This window comes from Bombina bombina, chromosome 12 (genome assembly GCF_027579735.1).
Source record: "Bombina bombina isolate aBomBom1 chromosome 12, aBomBom1.pri, whole genome shotgun sequence".
Taxonomy (NCBI): domain Eukaryota; kingdom Metazoa; phylum Chordata; class Amphibia; order Anura; family Bombinatoridae; genus Bombina; species Bombina bombina.
In genome coordinates this window covers 88,130,059-88,154,056 of record NC_069510.1, presented here as the reverse complement: position 1 = coordinate 88,154,056, position 23,998 = coordinate 88,130,059, and the positions used below count along the sequence as shown (strand labels likewise).

General features: G+C 38.7%; 1 protein-coding gene across 1 annotated transcript in view; it reads left to right on the top strand.

Moving 5' to 3' along the window:
* Positions 1 to 19,612: 19,612 nt before the first annotated feature.
* LOC128642762 (actin-associated protein FAM107A) overlaps positions 19,613 to 23,998 on the top strand; it is a 50,403-nt gene continuing 46,017 nt past the window's right edge. Inside the window, exon 1 of the mRNA XM_053695557.1 lies at positions 19,613 to 19,692. Within this exon, the coding sequence (XP_053551532.1) occupies positions 19,649 to 19,692 (44 nt within the window). The 5' untranslated portion in view covers positions 19,613 to 19,648. The remainder of the gene's footprint in view (positions 19,693 to 23,998) is intronic.

Below are 23,998 nucleotides of genomic sequence, written 5' to 3'. Positions count from 1 at the left end.
TGTATGAAACCATTTTGACTTGTATTTTCTTACATTTATTGCTATATCTGCAGGATCTGCAGCCAAAACATGGAAAAAAGCTTTACCAGACAAATCTCCCTCTAATATAGATCTTTTTTCTGTTTGTTTAAATTCACTGGGAGCTAGTATACTTTTTAAATTTTTTGCTTTTTTGTAAATAATTCTGGGGTGGTCTGTCATTTTTTCCCCTATTATAGGGTCTGTCTGGACAAGGTGCCAATGTTTTTTCATTATTTTCTGTAGAAGAAGATGGTCACAACTATAATCAGTTATCAGTGCAACTTTTATTTTATCTTGGTCATCACAGGGAGACGTCCCTAATGCACTTGTTATTAGTTTACTGATAGATATTAAATGATTTCGTCAAAACGAGATGTGTAGATTGGTATATTGATCTCCAGGACTCCTTAGCTTTTGTTAGCACTCCTCCACTATTTCTTTTGTTATAACTGTTATCATTTGGTATTCTTAGGGAAGAAACAACCTGTAAGGGAGCCTAGGGGTTAACACTTGGTGCCATACTTAGTACATTTTCATTCTATTGGTTTACCCTTAAACTGTTATACTGCTGGATTGCCTTCCTGTTGCCGGACTCTGCCTGTCTTGACCATTCTCTGCCTTCATCTTATTGCCGTGAAGGACTACCCTGTCTACCAGGAGTACTGCTTACCTCATTTCATAAACTCACTCTGTTCTGGGATATTTCCTATCCTTCCACTTGATGATGGGATATGAAGACTACTGGCCAAGTTTGGTCTGATAGAGAAATAGCCCATGAGCATTACATTATATTTGGCCATGAACCCAAATGAGGTAGCAAGAGCAGTCACTCTTCAGGGACAGATGCTAGGAACCCATACCATACACTTGCAGAATGTGGATTATAAACTAGATGCTATAACCGTTATGCTCTCCTCACTGGTTGCAGAGAAGAACGCTACTCCTGTTGTTACACAGCCCGTCCCAGCTGCTAGTGCTGCAACTATTTCTCCTGCTTCTGGAAGTTTTCCCCCGGATACCATTGCCTGACAAGTATGATGGTACTACTGATTGTAGGGGTTTTCTCAACCAGTGCAGGCTGCACTTTCACAACGATCCTCACACCTTCCAGTCTCGTCAATCAAAGATCACTTTTATCGTTTCTTTATTGAAAGACGAGGCCCTAGCCTGGGTCTCTCCCCTTTTGGAAGTTGGAAGTGCTCAACTCCTGAACGATGCTGATGCCTTCATTTCTGCATTATCTTCTGTGTTTGGGACCCTTCTGCCGCGCTTCTGCTGCAGAGTACTCTCTTGTTGGATCTCCGCCAGAGCAATAGAACTGTGGCACAATACGCCATCGAGTTTTGCACCTTGGCACTTGAGACCAGTTGGGATGGCAGTGCTCTTAAGGCAGCCTTTAGGAGAGGCTTGCATGAGCGCATCAAGGATGAGCTTACTTATCGTGATGTTCCTTCTTCCCTGGATGAATTCATAACACTTTGTATCAGTGTGGATTCTTGCTTTCAGGAGAGACAAGTTGAGAGAGACAGAACTCGTAGAATCCCTCCCTCTCGTCCTCCTACCCGTCCGGTCTCTAGACTTTCCTCTACCCCTTCAGCATCTCCAGTTACCTCTGTAGAGGAACCCATGGATATCTCCTCCCTCAAGCCCACAGAATCTGAAAGACAGAGAAGAAGGAGATTGAGACACTGTTTCTATTGTGGTTCTAATTTACGCCAACTTAAGAATTGTGATATTCTGCCGGGAAAAGCCAATGCTTAGAGGATAAAACTGGGGTACCTCCTAAGCGTGGCCACTACTAAATTCCCTCACTCCTCTCGTATCCTGGTACCTGTTACTCTTACCTTTCTTCATAATTCTGTCCACGCTCAAGCCTTTATTGATTCAGGGGAAGCAGGAAATTTTCTACATCACCGTTTCATGATTCAGGCAGGGTTGCCTCTTCTGCAGAAAAAAACAATGTCTTAAAATAACTACTCTGGATGGCACTCCCCTTGGATCAGGTTTAATCCATTTCGAATCTGCACCCCTAACCATGACTGTGGGAGTCCTTCATACCGAACAGTTGCAGTTTGATATCATTCATTCTCCAGCACAACCAATTATCCTTGGTCTTCCTCGGCATCGTATACACAATCCACAGTTCAACTGGACTGAGGGACAGTTGGCCTCCTGGGGTATTTCCTGCTTCTACTCCTGCCTGGCTAAGGTTACTCCACTGCACCACATCCCCATAGCCAGCCTACAGACCCCTTCAAGCCTTCCCTCAGTATATGCAGATTTTACAGATGTGTTTGAAAAGAAAGCAGCTGATGTGCTGCCACCCCACCGTCCTTACGACTGCAAAATTGACCTCTTTCCTGGAGCCCCACTTCCTAAAGGGAGGACTTATCCACTCTCCAAAGCTAAAACCAAGGCAATAGAGGAATATATCCAAGATAACCTAGCTAAAGGTTTTATTTGCCCATTCCTCTTGTCCTGCTGGGGTTGGCTTCTATTTTGTAAGTTAAAAGGATGGTGGACTCAGACCCTCTATTGACGAAAGAGCCCTAAACAACATCACTATCAAGAATCGCTATCCTATTCTTTTGATCACTGAACTATACGATTCGCTCCAAAATGCTCGCTACTTCACTAAGTTGGACCTACGTGGGGCGTACAATCTAATTCGTATCATCCCAGGACATGAATGGAAGACTGCCTTTAACACGAGATCCAGGCATTATGAAATACCTCATAATCCCTTTTGGGCTGTGTAATGCCCCTGCTGTCTTCCAAGTATTTGTCAACAATGTCTTCCGTGACCTCCCTAATAGCAACGTCATAGTCTATCTGGATGACATCCTTATATTCTCCTCCACCCTTGAGGAGCATCATGAGCATGTAAAACAGGTACTTCTTCGCCTCAGGAACAATTATCTAGTAGCCAAAATGAAGAAATGTGAGTTCAATCAAGTCCAGATCCAGTTCCTTGGCTATGTCATCTCGAAGGAAGGTTTTGCCATGGATCCTACTAAGCTAACCACAGTTCTGGAATGGCCTTAACCCACCTCATTAAAGGAACTACAGAGACTCTTGGGGTTCTCCAACTATTACCGCAAGTTTATAAAGAACTTCTCCCAGTTAGTCGCTCCACTCACTGAGCTGACTAAACAAAAAAGAGACTGTAAGAATTGGCCTCCTGTAGCCGTGGATGCTTTCTCTCATCTGAAAAAGGTCTTTTGTTCTGCTCCTGTGCTCTGCCATTCTAATCCTGACCTGCAGTTCACTTTAGAGGTTGATGCCTCCGAGATAGGAGCTGGAGCAGTCTTAACCCAAAGGGAGGTATAATACAATGAGGGAGAATAACGTCTATAAGGACCCCATAGGCAGAATAAATTTAAATACAATCATATGTCAGCAAAAGCTGGCAATATAGATTATTAGGTGAAAGAACCAAGCAATTATAATGTATAATGGGGGTGATCACTGTCCGATTAGTAACTAGTGTAATATAAGGAGAAAAAATGGGACAGTAACTGAGCACTCAATTTAAGGTATAATGAAAATGTCTGACAGAAGAGGCTGCCCAAGACGAATGTGATATTAAAACATAGCATTTATTAGATAAAATTAAAAGGTAGAAGAAACTACCAGTGGAGATATATATAAACCTTAAATTAAAATAAAGAGAGCCAGCATATCCACAAATGGTTAAAATATTATCCAATATGAAAATACTAAACTGACTAATCAAGGTAATTCACAATACCGTAAGTAGAATCGGTAACGTGTAACAGATAGGCTTAGACAAGTGTATACCAAAAAAGGCTCACGGATTGCACCAAAAAGACTGTCTATAAAAGAGGATTGACCTCAAAACGTATTAACCTATCTAGGTGCAATACTGGAGCGGTATAGGGCTGTCTAAGTCATTACAATGCTGACAATTAGTAGACAATATGATTAAATCAGGGACCAAGTATGACTACTGCTATTAGTAAAAACCCTTGGTAGGATAGCTGTGCTCTAAGAGCGCCTGATGCGCATTTCGCCAAACTAGGCTTTCTCAAAGGCTAACCCGACTTGCAAGAGCCTCACTGCCTAAATACAGATTATAGGCCAATCGTTGGGTGAATAATTTCTCACACCCCTGTGGGGAACCAATCACTTGCGTCCTCCTATCATTGGATAGGCATTTGTCACGTGACCATTGCGTCATACAACAGGGGGGGTGGCAGTGCCGAACATATCGGACATATATTACACATTGATTTACATATAAATACTGCCCCCTGTTCCTGACAGCATCATATTTCATAGACACTGTTAAATATGACAAATAAACTGGCATGAATGACCGTCAGCCTATGTATATATTTGTTAAGAAAGAAATGTCTAATCTTTATTACGGGACCCAGAGAAAGATTGAAATAAATTGATAGTACTACTTCAAATGAACACAGCTTCAAACCGGAGAAAAACGCTGCAAACCTAAATGTGCAGATAAGTGTGTCTGAGGCTACCGGTAAGATTGAATCCTTTTACCCTTACAAACAGAAAGTATTGCCGACCAGCAGAGCTCATCCTTCAGGTCAAATAGACTTACAAGGTGCAATTTTGATCCGTGTTGACAAGCAATAGCTATCACAGTGATTTATACACCACATCTGAATGTGACAATGCTGCATACATAAGAACAGAAGGAGCCTATACGGACAAATTCAGGTCTTAAGGTGAAATCAGAATTGTTTTATTGAATTTGTTTGTTTTATTGCTACAATCGTTTATGCAGTTTTATATTAACTATAGAATTTAATATTGGCTTTTATTATGAGAAAAGCACTATTTTGAGCATCTAATTAGATTTTGCCATCCAGGGAGACGTCCCTATATGCCTTTTATGATGTACATACTGTTTTATAAATTGTTACATTAATAAACCTGTTGTTTTCCTATAATAGGACTTTATTTTATTATTATATTCTAGGATTCCTTAGCTTTATTAGCGCTCCCTACCCACTGCTTTTATTTCTGTTTTTAATTTTTTGGCTACTTTTTGGGAAGAGTTAGCCTGTAAGGAAGCTTAAGAATCCACACTTGGCACCATACTTAGTCTTGTAACGGAAATAAAAGTCAGATCAACTACATCCGAACGGCACACAGAGCCCCCCCAGAAAATACAAAAATACAGGGAGGTATAACCTGGGAATAAAGACAAACAGGTATCTAAGTTGTCTGGTTACATGCACCTCAATAACAATTCAAAATACAACAGTATACTGCAATTGATATTGCTCAAACAAGCAATAACACAGCATATACTGCACACAGATGACTGCAGGAATAACCAAATTCACTGAAAAGCGTAAATAGTGAGTTAATATAATACAGTGGGTTAAAGGGACACTAAACCCAAATTTTTTCTTTTGTGATTCAGATAGAGCGTGCAATTTTAAGCAACTTTCTAATTTACTCTACAAAAATTTCGTTCTCTTGCTATCTTTATTTGAAAAAGAAGGCAGCTAAGCTTTTTTTTTTGGTTCAGCACTGTGGACAGCACTTTTTATTGGTGGATGAATGAATCCACCAATCAGCAAGGACAACCCAGGTTGCGCACCAAAAATGGGCCGGCATCTAAACTTACATTCTTGCATTTCAAATAAAGATACCAAGAGAATGAAGAAAATTTGATAATAGGAGTACATTAGAAAATTGCTTAAAATTCCATGCTCTATCTGAATCACGAAAGAAAAAATTGGGTTTAGTGTCCCTTTAAGTTGCACAGGCCGAGAATTTATTTCCTTGAATGTCCCTATAGAGCCATAAAGCTGCAGTGGAGGTAAAAAGCAAAGTGCTCCAAATTACGTGTGATTATTTAAATATGCCGCATAGATTCATAAAGCAGCATAGCCTGATATGAATGGGCAGCATAAAGCAGCATAGCCTGATATGAATGGGCAGCATAAAGCAGCATAGCCTGATATGAATGGGCAGCATAAAGCAGCATAGCCTGATATGAATGGGCAGCATAAAGCAGCATAGCCTGATATGAATGGTCAGCATAAAGCAGCATAGCCTGATATGAATGGTCAGCATAAAGCAGCATAGCCTGATATGAATGGTCAGCATAAAGCAGCATAGCCTGATATGAATGGGCAGCATAAAGCAGCATAGCCTGATATGAATGGGCAGCATAAAGCAGCATAGCCTGATATGAATGGGCAGCATAAAGCAGCATAGCCTGATATGAATTGTCAGCATAAAGCAGCATAGCCTGATATGAATGGGCAGCATAAAGCAGCATAGCCTGATATGAATGGGCAGCATAAAGCAGCATAGCCTGATATGAATGGGCAGCATAAAGCAGCATAGCCTGATATGAATGGGCAGCATAAAGCAGCATAGCCTGATATGAATTGTCAGTATAAAGCAGCATAGCCTGATATGAATGGGCAGCATAAAGCAGCATAGCCTGATATGAATGGGCAGCATAAAGCAGCATAGCCTGATATGAATGGGCAGCATAAAGCAGCATAGCCTGATATGAATGGGCAGCATAAAGCAGCATAGCCTGATATGAATTGTCAGCATAGTTTCCACGCAGCACACAAATAGAGCAAATGATAGTGACCGTTTTCAACAGGACTCCCTAATCCACAGCCATAGCCGCAATCGGCTGAACATTAACTCACAAACAGCGTGGAGATTCTCCTCTCGTGTACAACAGAATACCTGGTGGGAGATAATCAGCTGTAGTCAAGTGACGCGGACAAATCTTAGTTTCCATACAGGCTAATCAATGATACCCATGATACAGGTGGCCGGAAAAGCCTGTGTATGTATATATCTCTCTGTTAAAGCCCTCTGCAAGCCTTTTTTTCTCCTAACCTCATATCTTTGAGCTCTTATAACTTTTTAATGCAATTTTTTTAAAAATATTTTTTATCAGACAGTGTTATTATTGCAGCTGTACTTTTAAATGTGTTTTTGATGTCATTTTTTTTGTCTTGCGCAACAGTTAACCAGAGCTCTGAAGTCGCTCTCTAACCCAATTTGCGTTAAATTGTGCTGTAGCGAACACGTTTACAATCAACTCGTAATAAGCACGCTATTTCTGATGCGCGCAAAGAGCCTGCAAAATACCCCATATCACTTGCTCGCAACAATTAGCGCACCACTCGGAATCTAGCCCTTAGTTGTTAAACACTGAACTTTTAAAAGTAAATTTGCAAACTAAACTGTAGCGAAATAGTTAAAGCGTCATAATAGTCGAAAAATGACATGCTCTTATTTGTTAGTGCATTCTATTTTACAATTATTGACCCTACACTACTGTGTTCACCCCCTGCAAGAAATATTAACCAGAGGAAAAAGCTCTGGTAAAGCCTATGTGAAGAACATTGGAATTTGAAATATTCATATTTTCATGTCGGGTTAGTGCACTTAAAAATATGCAATAAGGTTTGCGCAAGAGTAGGGTGTTTCGTTTTTTTTCTCACTTTTTTGCATATGGGCATGTGTTTGAGCATACATATGTGTATGTAATACATATGGTAATAGGCCAGAGTAGTTATATGGGCATATGTCAAAGCATTTACCGGAATGTACATATCAGCATTTGTGTAAGAATACTTATAGGCATGTGCCAGATCATATATGTGGGCAAGAGCATATGGACATGTGTTTTAGTATACATATGAGCATGTATGTGGGCATATGCCTAAGCATATAATTAAGTAGTTTAGAGGATGAGTTAAATAGTGCCCTGGTGTCAAGGGGGAGGGGAGATAGATCAAACACCTTACTTAATAAGCTTAGATCCTTCAATCTAAGCAATAAATGTTGACAATACTAGAGGGGGTAGTAAGGCCGCTAAAAGATAAAGATCTCTGAAAGAGTTAATGTATTTATATAGTGACACTCATAAATATGCAATATTATTTAAAATTTTTAGATGCACCAATTAGTTTCAAGTGATTCTACACAAACACTTTTGGTGAGTATTTAAAAATTATTATTTAATGATAAAAATTTATGCAATTTCCCATTGGTTAAATTAATTACATAAAACAAATAATAGAGACGTCTCTGTAATCATCTATAATATTGGGGATCCAACCAACATGATCAACATTAAGCAAAATTACGTTAATAATATCTCATTCTGAAAATGTATAGTTGATAAAAATGTTTCAATCTTTTGACAGTTTTTACAATGGTTAAAAACTTTTGTGATAAAAACAATAAATGATAAACTTTGTTTCAATCTTATCTGGGAAAGTTCCTTTCCAGCTGTTAGAATATATTTATGGCTGAAGTGACGTTATAATATTGTGAGTCACAACCGGTCACTCACAGAATCTGCCCACAACTGTCAATCACTCTCCGGGAGGTATTTTCAGGTAGTTACCACTTGTAGCTGTTGTATATTTTAGTGAGGAGTCATCAGATGTGAACAATATTAGTGATCTTTAGGATGAGTCCCTTATGCTGTAGTAACCTGCCCTTAGTGCTCAGGCACGCAGATTATTTCCATCCGGCAAGGTATTCCGTTATTAGGAACAATTTCAGATTAAGCTGACAAAAGCAACCCGGGTTGGTAGATATTAGTAAAATTCTGGTGCAAGGTCCATTCACTTCAACGCGTTTCACTCCTTTATAGAGCTTTATCAAGAATATACAACAGCTACAAGTGGTAACTACCTGAAAATACCTCCCGGAGAGTGATTGACAGTTGTGGGCAGATTCTGTGAGTGACCGGTTGTGACGTCAGACGCCGGTTTCACAAGACAGACACTAGCTGCGGAACATCGGAGGAGATCAAGTACACCTTACGGTCTTGGATACCGAAGTAGAAAGGTATGTTACCACGGGAAGACTAATAAATATTACCTACTAACATTCTAAACGCAGGACGCTTACATAATACCCTGCAGTTTAAGACTTTTTTTGCATTTAAAGGCACTATCTAATGAATAACTGTGTCATCAAAAAAAATTTCACAGCATCACTTCAATACTATAACGCTTCAATACGATAACGTCACTTCAGCCATAAATATATTCTAACAGCTGGAAAGGAACTTTCCCAGATAAGATTGAAACAAAGTTTATCATTTATTGTTTTTATCACAAAAGTTTCTTTATTTTTAACCATTGTAAAAATTGTCAAAAGATTGAAACATTTTATCAACTATACATTTTCAGAATGAGATATTATTAACGTAATTTTGCTTAATGTTGATCATGTTGGTTGGATCCCCAATATTATAGATGATTACAGAGACGTCTCTATTATTTGTTTTATGTAATTAATTTAACCAATGGGAAATTGCATACATTTTTATCATTAAATAATAATTTTTAAATACTCACCAAGCATAGCCTGATATGAATGGTCAGCATAAAGCAGCATAGCCTGATATGAATGGTCAGCATAAAGCAGCATAGCCTGATATGAATGGTCAGCATAAAGCAGCATAGCCTGATATGAATGGTCAGCATAAAGCAGCATAGCCTGATATGAATGGGCAGCATAAAGCAGCATAGCCTGATATGAATGGGCAGCATAAAGCAGCATAGCCTGATATGAATTGTCAGCATAAAGCAGCATAGCCTGATATGAATGGGCAGCATAAAGCAGCATAGCCTGATATGAATGGGCAGCATAAAGCAGCATAGCCTGATATGAATGGGCAGCATAAAGCAGCATAGCCTGATATGAATTGTCAGTATAAAGCAGCATAGCCTGATATGAATGGGCAGCATAAAGCAGCATAGCCTGATATGAATGGGCAGCATAAAGCAGCATAGCCTGATATGAATGGGCAGCATAAAGCAGCATAGCCTGATATGAATGGGCAGCATAAAGCAGCATAGCCTGATATGAATTGTCAGCATAGTTTCCACGCAGCACACAAATAGAGCAAATGATAGTGACCGTTTTCAACAGGACTCCCTAATCCACAGCCATAGCCGCAATCGGCTGAACATTAACTCACAAACAGCGTGGAGATTCTCCTCTCGTGTACAACAGAATACCTGGTGGGAGATAATCAGCTGTAGTCAAGTGACGCGGACAAATCTTAGTTTCCATACAGGCTAATCAATGATACCCATGATACAGGTGGCCGGAAAAGCCTGTGTATGTATATATCTCTCTGTTAAAGCCCTCTGCAAGCCTTTTTTTCTCCTAACCTCATATCTTTGAGCTCTTATAACTTTTTAATGCAATTTTTTTAAAAATATTTTTTATCAGACAGTGTTATTATTGCAGCTGTACTTTTAAATGTGTTTTTGATGTCATTTTTTTTGTCTTGCGCAACAGTTAACCAGAGCTCTGAAGTCGCTCTCTAACCCAATTTGCGTTAAATTGTGCTGTAGCGAACACGTTTACAATCAACTCGTAATAAGCACGCTATTTCTGATGCGCGCAAAGAGCCTGCAAAATACCCCATATCACTTGCTCGCAACAATTAGCGCACCACTCGGAATCTAGCCCTTAGTTGTTAAACACTGAACTTTTAAAAGTAAATTTGCAAACTAAACTGTAGCGAAATAGTTAAAGCGTCATAATAGTCGAAAAATGACATGCTCTTATTTGTTAGTGCATTCTATTTTACAATTATTGACCCTACACTACTGTGTTCACCCCCTGCAAGAAATATTAACCAGAGGAAAAAGCTCTGGTAAAGCCTATGTGAAGAACATTGGAATTTGAAATATTCATATTTTCATGTCGGGTTAGTGCACTTAAAAATATGCAATAAGGTTTGCGCAAGAGTAGGGTGTTTCGTTTTTTTTCTCACTTTTTTGCATATGGGCATGTGTTTGAGCATACATATGTGTATGTAATACATATGGTAATAGGCCAGAGTAGTTATATGGGCATATGTCAAAGCATTTACCGGAATGTACATATCAGCATTTGTGTAAGAATACTTATAGGCATGTGCCAGATCATATATGTGGGCAAGAGCATATGGACATGTGTTTTAGTATACATATGAGTATGTATGTGGGCATATGCCTAAGCATATAATTAAGTAGTTTAGAGGATGAGTTAAATAGTGCCCTGGTGTCAAGGGGGAGGGGAGATAGATCAAACACCTTACTTAATAAGCTTAGATCCTTCAATCTAAGCAATAAATGTTGACAATACTAGAGGGGGTAGTAAGGCCGCTAAAAGATAAAGATCTCTGAAAGAGTTAATGTATTTATATAGTGACACTCATAAATATGCAATATTATTTAAAATTTTTAGATGCACCAATTAGTTTCAAGTGATTCTACACAAACACTTTTGGTGAGTATTTAAAAATTATTATTTAATGATAAAAATGTATGCAATTTCCCATTGGTTAAATTAATTACATAAAACAAATAATAGAGACGTCTCTGTAATCATCTATAATATTGGGGATCCAACCAACATGATCAACATTAAGCAAAATTACGTTAATAATATCTCATTCTGAAAATGTATAGTTGATAAAAATGTTTCAATCTTTTGACAGTTTTTACAATGGTTAAAAACTTTTGTGATAAAAACAATAAATGATAAACTTTGTTTCAATCTTATATGGGAAAGTTCCTTTCCAGCTGTTAGAATATATTTATGGCTGAAGTGACGTTATAATATTGTGAGTCACAACCGGTCACTCACAGAATCTGCCCACAACTGTCAATCACTCTCCGGGAGGTATTTTCAGGTAGTTACCACTTGTAGCTGTTGTATATTTTAGTGAGGAGTCATCAGATGTGAACAATATTAGTGATCTTTAGGATGAGTCCCTTATGCTGTAGTAACCTGCCCTTAGTGCTCAGGCACGCAGATTATTTCCATCCGGCAAGGTATTCCGTTATTAGGAACAATTTCAGATTAAGCTGACAAAAGCAACCCGGGTTGGTAGATATTAGTAAAATTCTGGTGCAAGGTCCATTCACTTCAACGCGTTTCACTCCTTTATAGAGCTTTATCAAGAATATACAACAGCTACAAGTGGTAACTACCTGAAAATACCTCCCGGAGAGTGATTGACAGTTGTGGGCAGATTCTGTGAGTGACCGGTTGTGACGTCAGACGCCGGTTTCACAAGACAGACACTAGCTGCGGAACATCGGAGGAGATCAAGTACACCTTACGGTCTTGGATACCGAAGTAGAAAGGTATGTTACCACGGGAAGACTAATAAATATTACCTACTAACATTCTAAACGCAGGACGCTTACATAATACCCTGCAGTTTAAGACTTTTTTTGCATTTAAAGGCACTATCTAATGAATAACTGTGTCATCAAAAAAAAATTCACAGCATCACTTCAATACTATAACGCTTCAATACGATAACGTCACTTCAGCCATAAATATATTCTAACAGCTGGAAAGGAACTTTCCCAGATAAGATTGAAACAAAGTTTATCATTTATTGTTTTTATCACAAAAGTTTCTTTATTTTTAACCATTGTAAAAATTGTCAAAAGATTGAAACATTTTATCAACTATACATTTTCAGAATGAGATATTATTAACGTAATTTTGCTTAATGTTGATCATGTTGGTTGGATCCCCAATATTATAGATGATTACAGAGACGTCTCTATTATTTGTTTTATGTAATTAATTTAACCAATGGGAAATTGCATACATTTTTATCATTAAATAATAATTTTTAAATACTCACCAAGAGTGTTTGTGTAGAATCACTTATAATTAAGTACTTGACAGGGCATGGGAATGAGTGTGGGCATGAACATGGGAGTGTTTCCCCCCATAGTTAAACACACCAGATAAGAAATAAGAAACGGCCTTATTTATTTGCAGGTACCTTATACATCACAGAGTCCTTCATATGTATGGTACATCAGGAACACTGTGATAAGACCATATATAAAGATAAAATAACTTGCATGAGAAACATTATTAATATCATATTCTTAACAGAGGTACTGCAGAATCTTCAAATGGGATACACTCTCTCTTAGGCCCAGATGATTGAAAGTGCTACGAGGTGGTGAAATATTCCAAAGGATCCGCCGCTATGATGAGCGAACCTGTTAAAATATTCCAAGCTCCCAAAATGGCGGCATCGCAGAGAGGCGTTTAATATACATGCTATTGGTCGCGATGCTGGCTATAGACAATGTATAGTAAAAGGATCCTTTTAAATAGAACTGCCGTGCCTAACCACTAATCCCCCTAAACCGAAGTACCCCACAATCGCAAACTAACACTACACTAATAAAAATCAAAACCGCAACATTCCGACTGTAAGTATCTATCCTATTAACCCCTAAACCACCACATACCTATCACAAGTATCTATCCTATTAACCCCTAAACCACCACATACCCACTGTAAGTATCTATCCTATTAACCTCTAAACCACCACATACCTATCACAAGTATCTATCCTATTAACCCCTAAACCACCACATACCCACTGAAAGTATCTATCCTATTAACCCCTATACTGCCACATACCCACCACTAGTATCTATCCTATTAACCCCTATACCACAACATACCCACCGCAAAAATCTATCCAGTATACCACCACATATATCTATTCTATAAACCCCTAAACCGCCACATACCCACCGCAAGTATCTAAACTATTAACCCCTATACCGCCACATACCCACCACAAGTATCTATCCTATTAACCCCTAAACCACCACATACCCACTGTAAGTATCTATCCTATTAACCTCTAAACCACCACATACCTATCACAAGTATCTATCCTATTAACCCCTAAACCACCACATACCCACTGAAAGTATCTATCCTATTAACCCCTATACTGCCACATACCCACCACTAGTATCTATCCTATTAACCCCTATACCACAACATACCCACCGCAAAAATCTATCCAGTATACCACCACATATATCTATTCTATAAACCCCTAAACCGCCACATACCCACCGCAAGTATCTAAACTATTAACCCCTATACCGCCACATACCCACCACAAGTACTCGTCTATTAACCCCTATACCGCCACATACCCACCACAAGTACTCATCTATTAACCCCTATACCATCACATACCCACTACAAGTACCCTACACTATTAATTCTAAATTGCCACAACCACCAACAAAAAAACTAACCCTACTCTACCTAACACCTTACCCCCCCCCCCCTCTAAACTAAACCTCTTAAGTTACAGCTGGGGGAGGGGGATACTAAGTTACAAAAAATAATAAAATACAGTATCCAGAATAATAAAAAAAAAACATTATACCTAGCACTAATCTACATTTCCCATAAAATAAAAAATCCACCCAAAAAAAACAAACAGACTCTAACACTAAAGTAAATTACAATAGCCCTTAAAAGGTCCTTTAGTAGGGCATTGCCCTAAAGATATTTCAGCTCTTTTATGAATAAAATAAATTACAAAAAAAAACCTCTACAATACAAGTAACCCCCCAAAATAACAAAATCTACCTAAAGCCTATTCTTAAAAATAAAAACAACACCCCAAAAAAGCCCTGGTCTCTTCTGCTGCCTCTTCTTCCATGTCGGGCCCTCTTCATCCCGGCTCCTAATGCCGGGGCTCATCTTCATAGCTGCGGAGGCAGACTTTGGCGGCCTCTACCGCCACCTCCACTTTTTTTTTCTTCGTCTCTTTTCAACACAATGAATTTCTGGAAGCACAGACCCCCTTTATATAGGGGCAGTGCTCAATACCAATTGGCTAATTTTAAATTAGTCAATCCTTATTGTCTGATTTTAATAAGTGAATAGCAAGAACATTTTAAATTTTAAATTCTAATCATCCAATAGAAAAAGGGTAATTAGAATTTAAAATTAAAAACGTTCTTGCTATTGGCTGATTAAAATAAGCAAATAGGTATTGTTTGATTTAAAATCAGGCAATCAGGATGAAGTGGTACCCCTATATAATGTTGTTCCGCACTCCATTGAAGAGAGCCAAAGAAAAGAAGATGTGGAGCGGTGGCGGCGGAAGAGGCCGCCGAAGTCCACCTCCACTGTCCCAAAAAGGGTGCCCTGGTGCCAGGATCCGGGATAAAAAGGACCCTGATGTGGAGGAAGATTGCGGAGCGGAGGCAGTGAAAGGGGCCAACGAAGTCAACCTCAGCCGCCGTAAATAAGGGCCCCCGGTGCCATGAGCCAGGACAAAGAGGGCCCAACGTCGGATCAAGAGGAACCGGATTTTCAAACGGTAAGTACAACTTTTGAGGTTTGTTAGGGATTTTTGGTATTTTGGGGGGTGGGGGTTTACTTGTTTTGTAGAGGAGTTTTTGTAATTTATTTTATTTGTAAAAGAGCTGAAATATTGATGGTTAACATTTAATAGTCTTTCATCACCTAACCACCCCCCATACCTGTATAAAGGTTGAATAGGTGATTAGATTAGGGCATCTTAGGGGTTAATAGTGCATTTATCTACAATATTTAAAATATTATGCATTTCTTATGTATGATGCATATTCTTTTCACTTTTGTGTATAAATTAACATATATTTATTTTTTCTTGTGTTTTTTTTTCTTGTAAACATAAATTTATATTTTAAAATTTATATTTATCTTACAAAGGGCATTAGTTTTACAATTGTATTATTACATAAGCTGTAGAGGATATTCCAGGATCACCTACCTTTTATATAGCAGTGATCCACTTGTAGGGCTAGTGGTGTTTAAGGTTTATCACTGCTGAATCCCATCACGTGTTGTTCACTCCTTGATCTGAGGAAGACACAAATTTCTATATCACACAGGTCAGCTGACCTGAGTATGGGGAACAAATCTGTAAGAAACCAATAATATTAACGTCTTTTTCCCTTAAAATGTATTATTTAACTATTCAAGGGGAAGAGACGTCCTGATAATTACTAAAATATTTGTCTAATATTAGATTTTGATGTTGGTCAAGAATCTGTGTCTGCCTAATCTGTTTTAGTATAATGTGGGACAGTTTTATTGTGTGAAATTCAAACCTCAAGCAAAGTTATACTTTAAAAGTAGAAATAGTGCAAAGCTTTACCATTTACTTTTTATCCTTAGTTGAAGAAAAAGCAATGCATATGGTGAGCCAATCACACAAGGCTTCTATGTGCAGCAACCAATCAGCAGCAAGTGAGCATATCTATATATGCTTTTCATCAAAGAATATCAAGAGAATAAAACTAATTAGATAATATAAGTAAATTAGAAAGATGTTTAAAATTGCATTCTCTTTCTAAATCATAAAAGAAAAAATGTGGGTGGCATGTCCCTTTAAGGGAGGAGAGTTTAGCGGTCTGTCTAATTATACCTCCGCTACGTGTAAGGAGGGCAGAACAATCCGTAAAAATCAATATGATAGGTGTCTATGCAAGAGTGAATGTACGCATGTCTGGGAGTTTGTGCATATTTATACATAAATCAATATGAGTATGGGTTGGTTGGTCTACGCAAGAGTGAGTGTACACTTATGTGGGAGTCTGTGAGTATATCTGTATGAATATGAATATGTATCTATGTATAAATATGAACAGGCATGTCTTGTCACAAACCTTTGTATATAAGAAAGCCTAAGGCTGGGAGTGCATATAAGAATGTGGGTATTGTCTACACATACGTTTTTGTATGTGAGTGGGTCTGTGTCTATGCACAAGATCAAAAATACTTTAAAAACTAACGGCTAGATTTAGAGTTTTGTCGGTAAAGACACGCGTAGCTAACACTGCTTTTTTTTCCAGCGCACCCTTAAGACAACGCTGGTATTTAGAGTTGTCTTAGTGGCTGCGTTAGGCTCAGAAAAGGGAGTGTTGAGCATAATTTAGCTCCACTTCAACCCTCAATACCAGCGTTGCCTACGGTAGCGGTAAGCTGGAAAAACGTGCTTGTGCACGATATCCCCATAGGAAACAATGGGGCTGAGCTGGCTGCAAAAAAAACTAACACCTGCAAAAAAGCAGCGTTCAGCTCCTAACGCAGCCCCATTGTTTCCTATGGGGAAACACTCTCTAAGTCTGCACCTAACACCCTAACATGAACCCTGAGTCTAAACACCCCTAACCTTACACTTATTAACCCCTAATCTGCCGCCCCCGCTATCGCTGACACCAGCATTATACTATTAACCCCTAATCTGCCGCTCCGGACACCGCGGCAACTTACCAACACTTATTAACCCCTAATCTGCCGACCGGACCTCGCCGCCACTATAATAAATGTATTAACCCCTAAACCGCTGCACTCCCGCCTCGCAAACACTATAATAAAGTTTATTAACCCCTATTCTGCCCTCCCTAACATCGCCGCCACCTACCTACAATTATTAACCCCTAATAGTTACATTGTAGCTATTTTAGGATTTATATTTATTTTACAGGCAACTTTGTATTTATTTTAACTAGGTACAATAGCTATTAAATAGTTAATAACTATTTAATAGCTACCTAGTTAAAATAAGTACAAAATTGCCTGTAAAATAAATCCTAACCTAAGTTACAAATACACCTAACACTACACTATCATTAAATTAATTAAATAAATTAACTACAAATAGCTAAACTAAAATACAATTAAATAAACTAATCTATAATAAAAAACAAACAAACACTAAATTACAAAAAATAATAAAAAATTACAAGAAGTTTAAACTAATTAAACCTAATCTAAGCCCCCTAATAAAATAAAAAATCCCCCCAAAATAAAAAATAGCCCTACCCTATTCTAAATTACAAAAGTAATCAGCTCTTTTACCAGCCCTTAAAAGGGCTTTTTGCGGGGCATTGCCCCAAAGTAATCAGCTCTTTTACCTGTAATAAAAAATACAACCCCCCCAACATTAAAACCCACCACCCACATACCCCTACTCTAACCCACCCAAACCCCCCTTAAAAAAAACCTAACGCTAACCCCCTGAAGATCTCCCTACCTTGAGTCGTCTTCACTCAGCCGAGCCGAATTCTTCATCCAAGGTGCGCAGAGGAGGTTCTTCATCCGATAGAAGTCTTCATCCAGTCGGCGTCTTCAATCTTCATCCATCCGGAGCGGAGCCATCTTCCAAGGAGCCGACGCGGAGCCATCCTCTTCATTCGGAGTCTTCGAACACAATGACGGTACCTTTAAGTGACGTCATCCAAGATGGTGTCCCTTCAATTCCGATTGGCTGATAGGATTCTATCAGCCAATCGGAATTAAGGTAGGAGAAATCTGATTGGCTGATGCAATCAGCCAATCAGATTGAAGTTCAATCCGATTGGCTGATCCAATCAGCCAATCGTATTGAGCTCGCATTCTATTGGCTGATTGGAACAGCCAATAGAATGCGAGCTCAATACGATTGGCTGATTGGAACAGCCAATAGAATGCAAGCTCAATACGATTGGCTGATTGGATCAGCCAATCGGATTGAACTTCAATCTGATTGGCTGATTGCATCAGCCAATCAGATTTTTCCTACCTTAATTCCGATTGGCTGATAGAATCCTATCAGCCAATCGGAATTGAAGGGACGCCATCTTGGATGACGTCACTTAAAGGTACCGTCATTGTGTTCGAAGACTCCGGATGAAGAGGATGGCTCCGCGTCGGCTCCTTGGAAGATGGCTCCGCTCCGGATGGATGAAGATTGAAGACGCCGCCTGGATGAAGACTTCTACCGGATGAAGGACCTCCTCTGCGCACCTTGGATGAAGAATTCGGCTCGGCTGAGTGAAGACGACTCAAGGTAGGGAGATCTTCAGGGGGTTAGCGTTACGTTCCTGCCCTGTTCTCCAACTCTTAGGGGGAGAATTTCTATCTCCCTGGTCTCTTCCACCCGGGGAGATTGAAAGCTACTGTCCTCATGTGATTGGCTGTGCGTGGACAGGGTGCAGGGTTACTGACGAGAGCACAGAAGCGCTCGTGTGCAATGTTAAATGCGGGCAGCGGATTGCTGCCGGGCAGACAAGGGCAAATATGTCCGCCCGTGGATGATAAATCGAGCCCTATATGCTGAAAACAGAATAATTTGATTATTGTTGGCTGCAGGATTTAATATGTAAAGTGCGCTTCCTTCCTCCTGCTAACTACACACTACCCAGGAAAATTTCCCTTTCCAGTGAGCTCCATAATTTCTATGGGAGACATCTCGCAGCTCGCAGGGACAGACCCTTTTTTAATGAATTCACTGTGGACAGCACAAGTCTACACAGTGATTGGTTAGCTCAGATCAAAAGCCGATTTACATCACACTCTAATTGGCTGCAGTAAGTGCGACCAGGATTCCACCATGTTTCCCCAGAGGTATATTCCTGAACTGTTCTTGATTTGCAAAACCTTACGCGTTGGTAAAAAAAAGACACTGTTAAATAATTATGAAGCATTAATTTTGCAATGCAGTGCCTAATTGCTTATATATGATATACAATTAATGTTCCTTTAATGTTAAGCTACAGAAATGAGAGTAACGTTTTACGATACTCTGTGTCTGACATTAATGAGTTTATTTATTACACAGCTGGAGGTGTTTTGTGCGTGGCTTGATCTATTGTTCACTATAGACAATCAGAGATAGTTAATAATGAATGTGCTCTGGAAACAGAAGCCCGAAACTAGAGCTGACTTGAATCCACTGTCAATATCATTGCCTTTAGGACTCTCCGTCCTGTCTGGAGGGTCACAGCACATCCAGGTATGTCTCAGACCCCAGAAGACAGAAACAAGCACATCAAGAACATGTAAGACCTTATAACATGCATTTTCCTACAGCGATTTAACCCCGTTGCTGCCAGAGATCTGCAACACAGTGTTATAGTATTATATAGAGTCTTCCTGGCAGAATAATATTTAGCAGTATTGCAGCTTGTTTATCTGTTCCCGTTTCAAGATTAATTTCACCCTCGTTTCTATATTTATGTTTAGTGTCCTTTACTGTCTATCATGCACATAAAACAATATGTTTTCAATGTTAGAAGTTTCTGATCTACTCAAGAAAAAGTATTCTGCAATATAGAAAAATACAATAAAAAGATGGAATTATATATATATATATATATATATATATATATATATATATATATATATATATATATATATATATATATATATATATATATATAAGATTGTGTGTAAATATGTATTTGTGCATATAAGATGTGCCTTTTTTGCATATGAGAGGCTGATGGTTATAAAAATGGAACTTATATATGAATATGAGGTTATTTATACGTAATTCATTAGATTTATGCTCTTGTATCACATTTTCTAATATAGGAAACAGTCATAGTTATGGTGTATATTCCTGGGAGCAATAAATAGAATAAACACATTGATTCCTTGTAATCATGGGCAGTTCTAGACCATAAAATTTGAGAATGCAATGACCCCTCTTCCTCAGCAGTGTTTTGCAACATAGTATAAGAAAGCTACAAATAATGTTGCAGAACAATACTGCCATGGAGTACTAAAGAGACACGTGCACACTCCTGAGCTCTTATGAGCCTACTTAATTTTACTCTTCAATAAAATATACCAAGAGAATGAAGCAAATTTGATAACAGAAATAAATTGGAAAGTTGCTTAAAATTGCATGCTCTGTCCAAATCATAAACGTTTAATTTTGACTTTACTGTCTCTTTAAAGCAGTTTCTTATTTTATTTTCTTATGCAAAAGTGTTATTTTTTTATGCTGAGCAGTTAAATATCACTAATATTAAAATATAACACACTACAACATTTTTATCACTGTACATTTTCTAGTGAGTTTATACTGTATATGATCATATGATGCAACTATATCTTACTGGCTAATCATGGAGGTTTGTTTATTTGTAAATAATGTGCAGACTCTCTTTAAAACAAAATAAATTGATGAAACATGCTTACAAAACCCTTTGATGAGAGCCCACAACTCATCCATGACTTGAAAGTGACAGCATGTTGATACAGTGCACAATATCAAGCAGAGCTGGCTGAAATATAAGGCGTTAGTCTGGGATAGGTGTCAGCACCTGCCCTTGTTGGTGGAAAAGGTTCTCTAAGATGATTATTGGTGGCTGAGGGAGAAACAGTGCAACCGGAGACGCAAGGGAATCAATCCATTATTAAAGGGACATGATACCCAAATGTTAAAGCACATGAAAGTGATGAGGCATAGCTGTAAAACGCTGACTAGAAAATATTACTATGTAAAAAAGAAGATATTTTACCTAAAAATATCTTAAAGGAACATCAAACACTTTGAGATGGTACTATAAAATTATTAATCATATCTATAAAAAACACTCTACAATATACTTTCATAATTTATTTTGTCCCCTTTTCCTCTAATTCCATTCTGAAATTGTGAGCCTTTCAGTTCCTGTTAGAAATGGAAGTGCAAAACACAGTTATATTCCACACAGCCATTGGCTGTACACTCTAGTGACCTATTTATAACTGTCCCTAATTGGCCGTAGCAGAGAAGGTAATCTAAGTTACAACATGGCAGCTCCCATTGTTTTATAGACACTTGCAGGCCCATTTATCAAGCTCCGTATGGAGCTTGAAGGGCCGTGTTTCTGGCGAGTCTTCAGACTCGCCAGAAACACAACTTATGAAGCAGCGGTCTAAAGACCGCTGCTCCATAACCCTGTCCGCCTGCTCTGAACAGGCGGACAGGAATCGCCAGACATCAACCCGATCGAATACGATCGGGTTGATTGACAGCTCCCTGCTGGCGGCCGATTGGCCGCGAGTCAGCAGGGGGCGGCGTTGCACCAGCAGCTCACAAGAGTGATTATTGCTCTCCGCATTTAGCGAGGTCTTGCGGACCTGATCCGCAGTGTCGGATCAGGTCCGCAAGCCCTTTGATAAATGGGCCTGTAAAATTTTACACTTATTTTTACAATAGTTAAACAACTAATGAAACTTAAATACATCTACTTATTATTCTCAGACTAATCTTGTATTTGAATGCATCATTCTACCTAGCATTTATTTAGTGTTTAATGTTCCTTTAAGTATTGAAACCCCACTGTAAAGAGACTTTAAGCAGCCAGTCAGGATGCTTGTCTCAGGACAAACTAGAGAGTGTGCATCTGTCATGTGCAGGCACATTCATGTTATTTTCTTATTCAGTTTAAGTAAGTTATATGAAACAGCAAAGGCAAAGCATTACCTCAGCACTGCTGATGCTGATTGGCTATTGCTTTTTTTTCCTTTCAACTTGCAGCTGACAGCAGCTAAAGTATAACTGTTTACACAGAACTTACTCTGCTGAGCTGAGGAAATTGTGAGGTAAAATATCTTCCTTTTTTACATAGAGATGCTCAGGTGATATTTTCCTGTCAGCTTTTTACAGTTATACTGCATCAGTTTCAAGTGATTTAGCATATGAGCATTATGTCCCTTTGAGTGTCAAGATGAGTTTCCTAGACATGGATTAACAGCTGCGTTGTTCCTGGAATATAAGGGTCCCTTATCCTGTTAGGGCACATGCCTGAATACACCAGTATGCTGGGCCTATATATGTAATGACATCAAAGTCAGGTAGTAACATAGTAGATAAGGTTGAAAAAAAGACTGAAGTCCATCGAGTTCAACCTTTACAAATCTAATATACTTACAGAAAAGCTCCAGTAGAGCTTAAATTAATCCCATTAAAAGGCGTTTCAGCATTAGATTGTTTTTCTCTTCTCTCTCTCCTGTACTTCTCTCTTACACAGTCTCTCTCTTCCCTTTCTCTCTCTACTCTCTATTCTTCTCTCTCTCCTGTACTTCTCTCTTACACAGTCTCTCTCTTCCCTTTCTCTCTCTACTCTCTATTATTCTCTCTCTTTTTATCTCACTTTCTAGTTTCTTTATTTTGCATTTCTCACTCCCCTCTCTTTATATTTCGCTCTTCTTTTTTTCACATCTCTCTCTCCTTTTGTCTCACTTTCCCTCTCTCTTTCTCTTTCTTCCTCTCTTTCTTCTTCTCTTTATTTCTCTTTTTTCTCTGCCTCTTTTTCTTTCTTTCTCTCTCTTCTCTCTCTTTTTTCTTTCTTTCTTTCTCTTTTTTTCTCTCTCTCTTCCATTTTCTCTCTCTCTCGTACTCTTTTTCTTTCTTTCTTTCTTTCTCTCTCTCACTCTATTTCACACTCTCTCTTTGTCACTGTCTTTTTCTCGCTCTTGCTCTGTCTCTTTCTTTTTCTCTTCTCTCTCTTTTTCTTTCTTTCTCTGTTTCTCTCTTCCATTCTCTCTCGCTCACTCTTTTTCTCTTTCTCTTTCTCTCTCTCTCTCTCTCTCTCTCTCTCTCTCTCTCTCTCATTCTCTCTCTCTCATTCTCTCTCTCACTCTATTTCACACCCTCTCTCTGTCACTTTCTTTTTCTCGCTCTTGCTCTGTCTTTCTTTCTCTCTCTTTCTTTCTCTCTCTCTCTCTTTCATTCTTTCTCTCTTGTTCTCACTCTATTTCACACTCTCTCTCTGTCACTGTCTTTTTCTCACTCTTGCTGTCTTTCTTTCTCTCTCTCGCTTTCTCTCTCCCTTTCTCACTCTCTCTCTTTTTCTCTCACTCTCTTACTCACTTTTTCTCTCTTTCTCTCCCACTTTCTATCTCTCTTTCCCTCTCTCTTTCTCTCTTCCTCTCTTTCTTTTTCTCTTTCTCTCTTCCTCTCTTTCTTTTTCTCTTTCTCTCTCTCTCTCTCTCTCTCTCTCTCTCTTTCTCTCTTTCTTTCTTTCTTTCTTTCTCTCACTTTCTTTTTCTCTCTCTTTCTCTCTTTTTTCCCTTTCTCATTCTCTCTCACTTTCTTTTTCTCTCTCTTGCTCTATTTTTTCCCTTTCTTGTTCTCGCTCTCTCTTTCTTTTTCTCTATCCCCCTCTTTCTCTCTTTTTTCCCTTTCTCATTCTCTCTCACTCTCTTTTTCTCTCTCTCTTTTACTTTCTTGTTCTCTCTTTCCCAGTCTCTTTCTCTCAAATCAAAAGCAACTTTATTGGCATAACAGATTATGGGGCCTATCTATCAAGCTCCGAATGGAGCTTGATGGCCCGTGTATCTGGCGAGTCTTCAGACTCGCCAGAAACA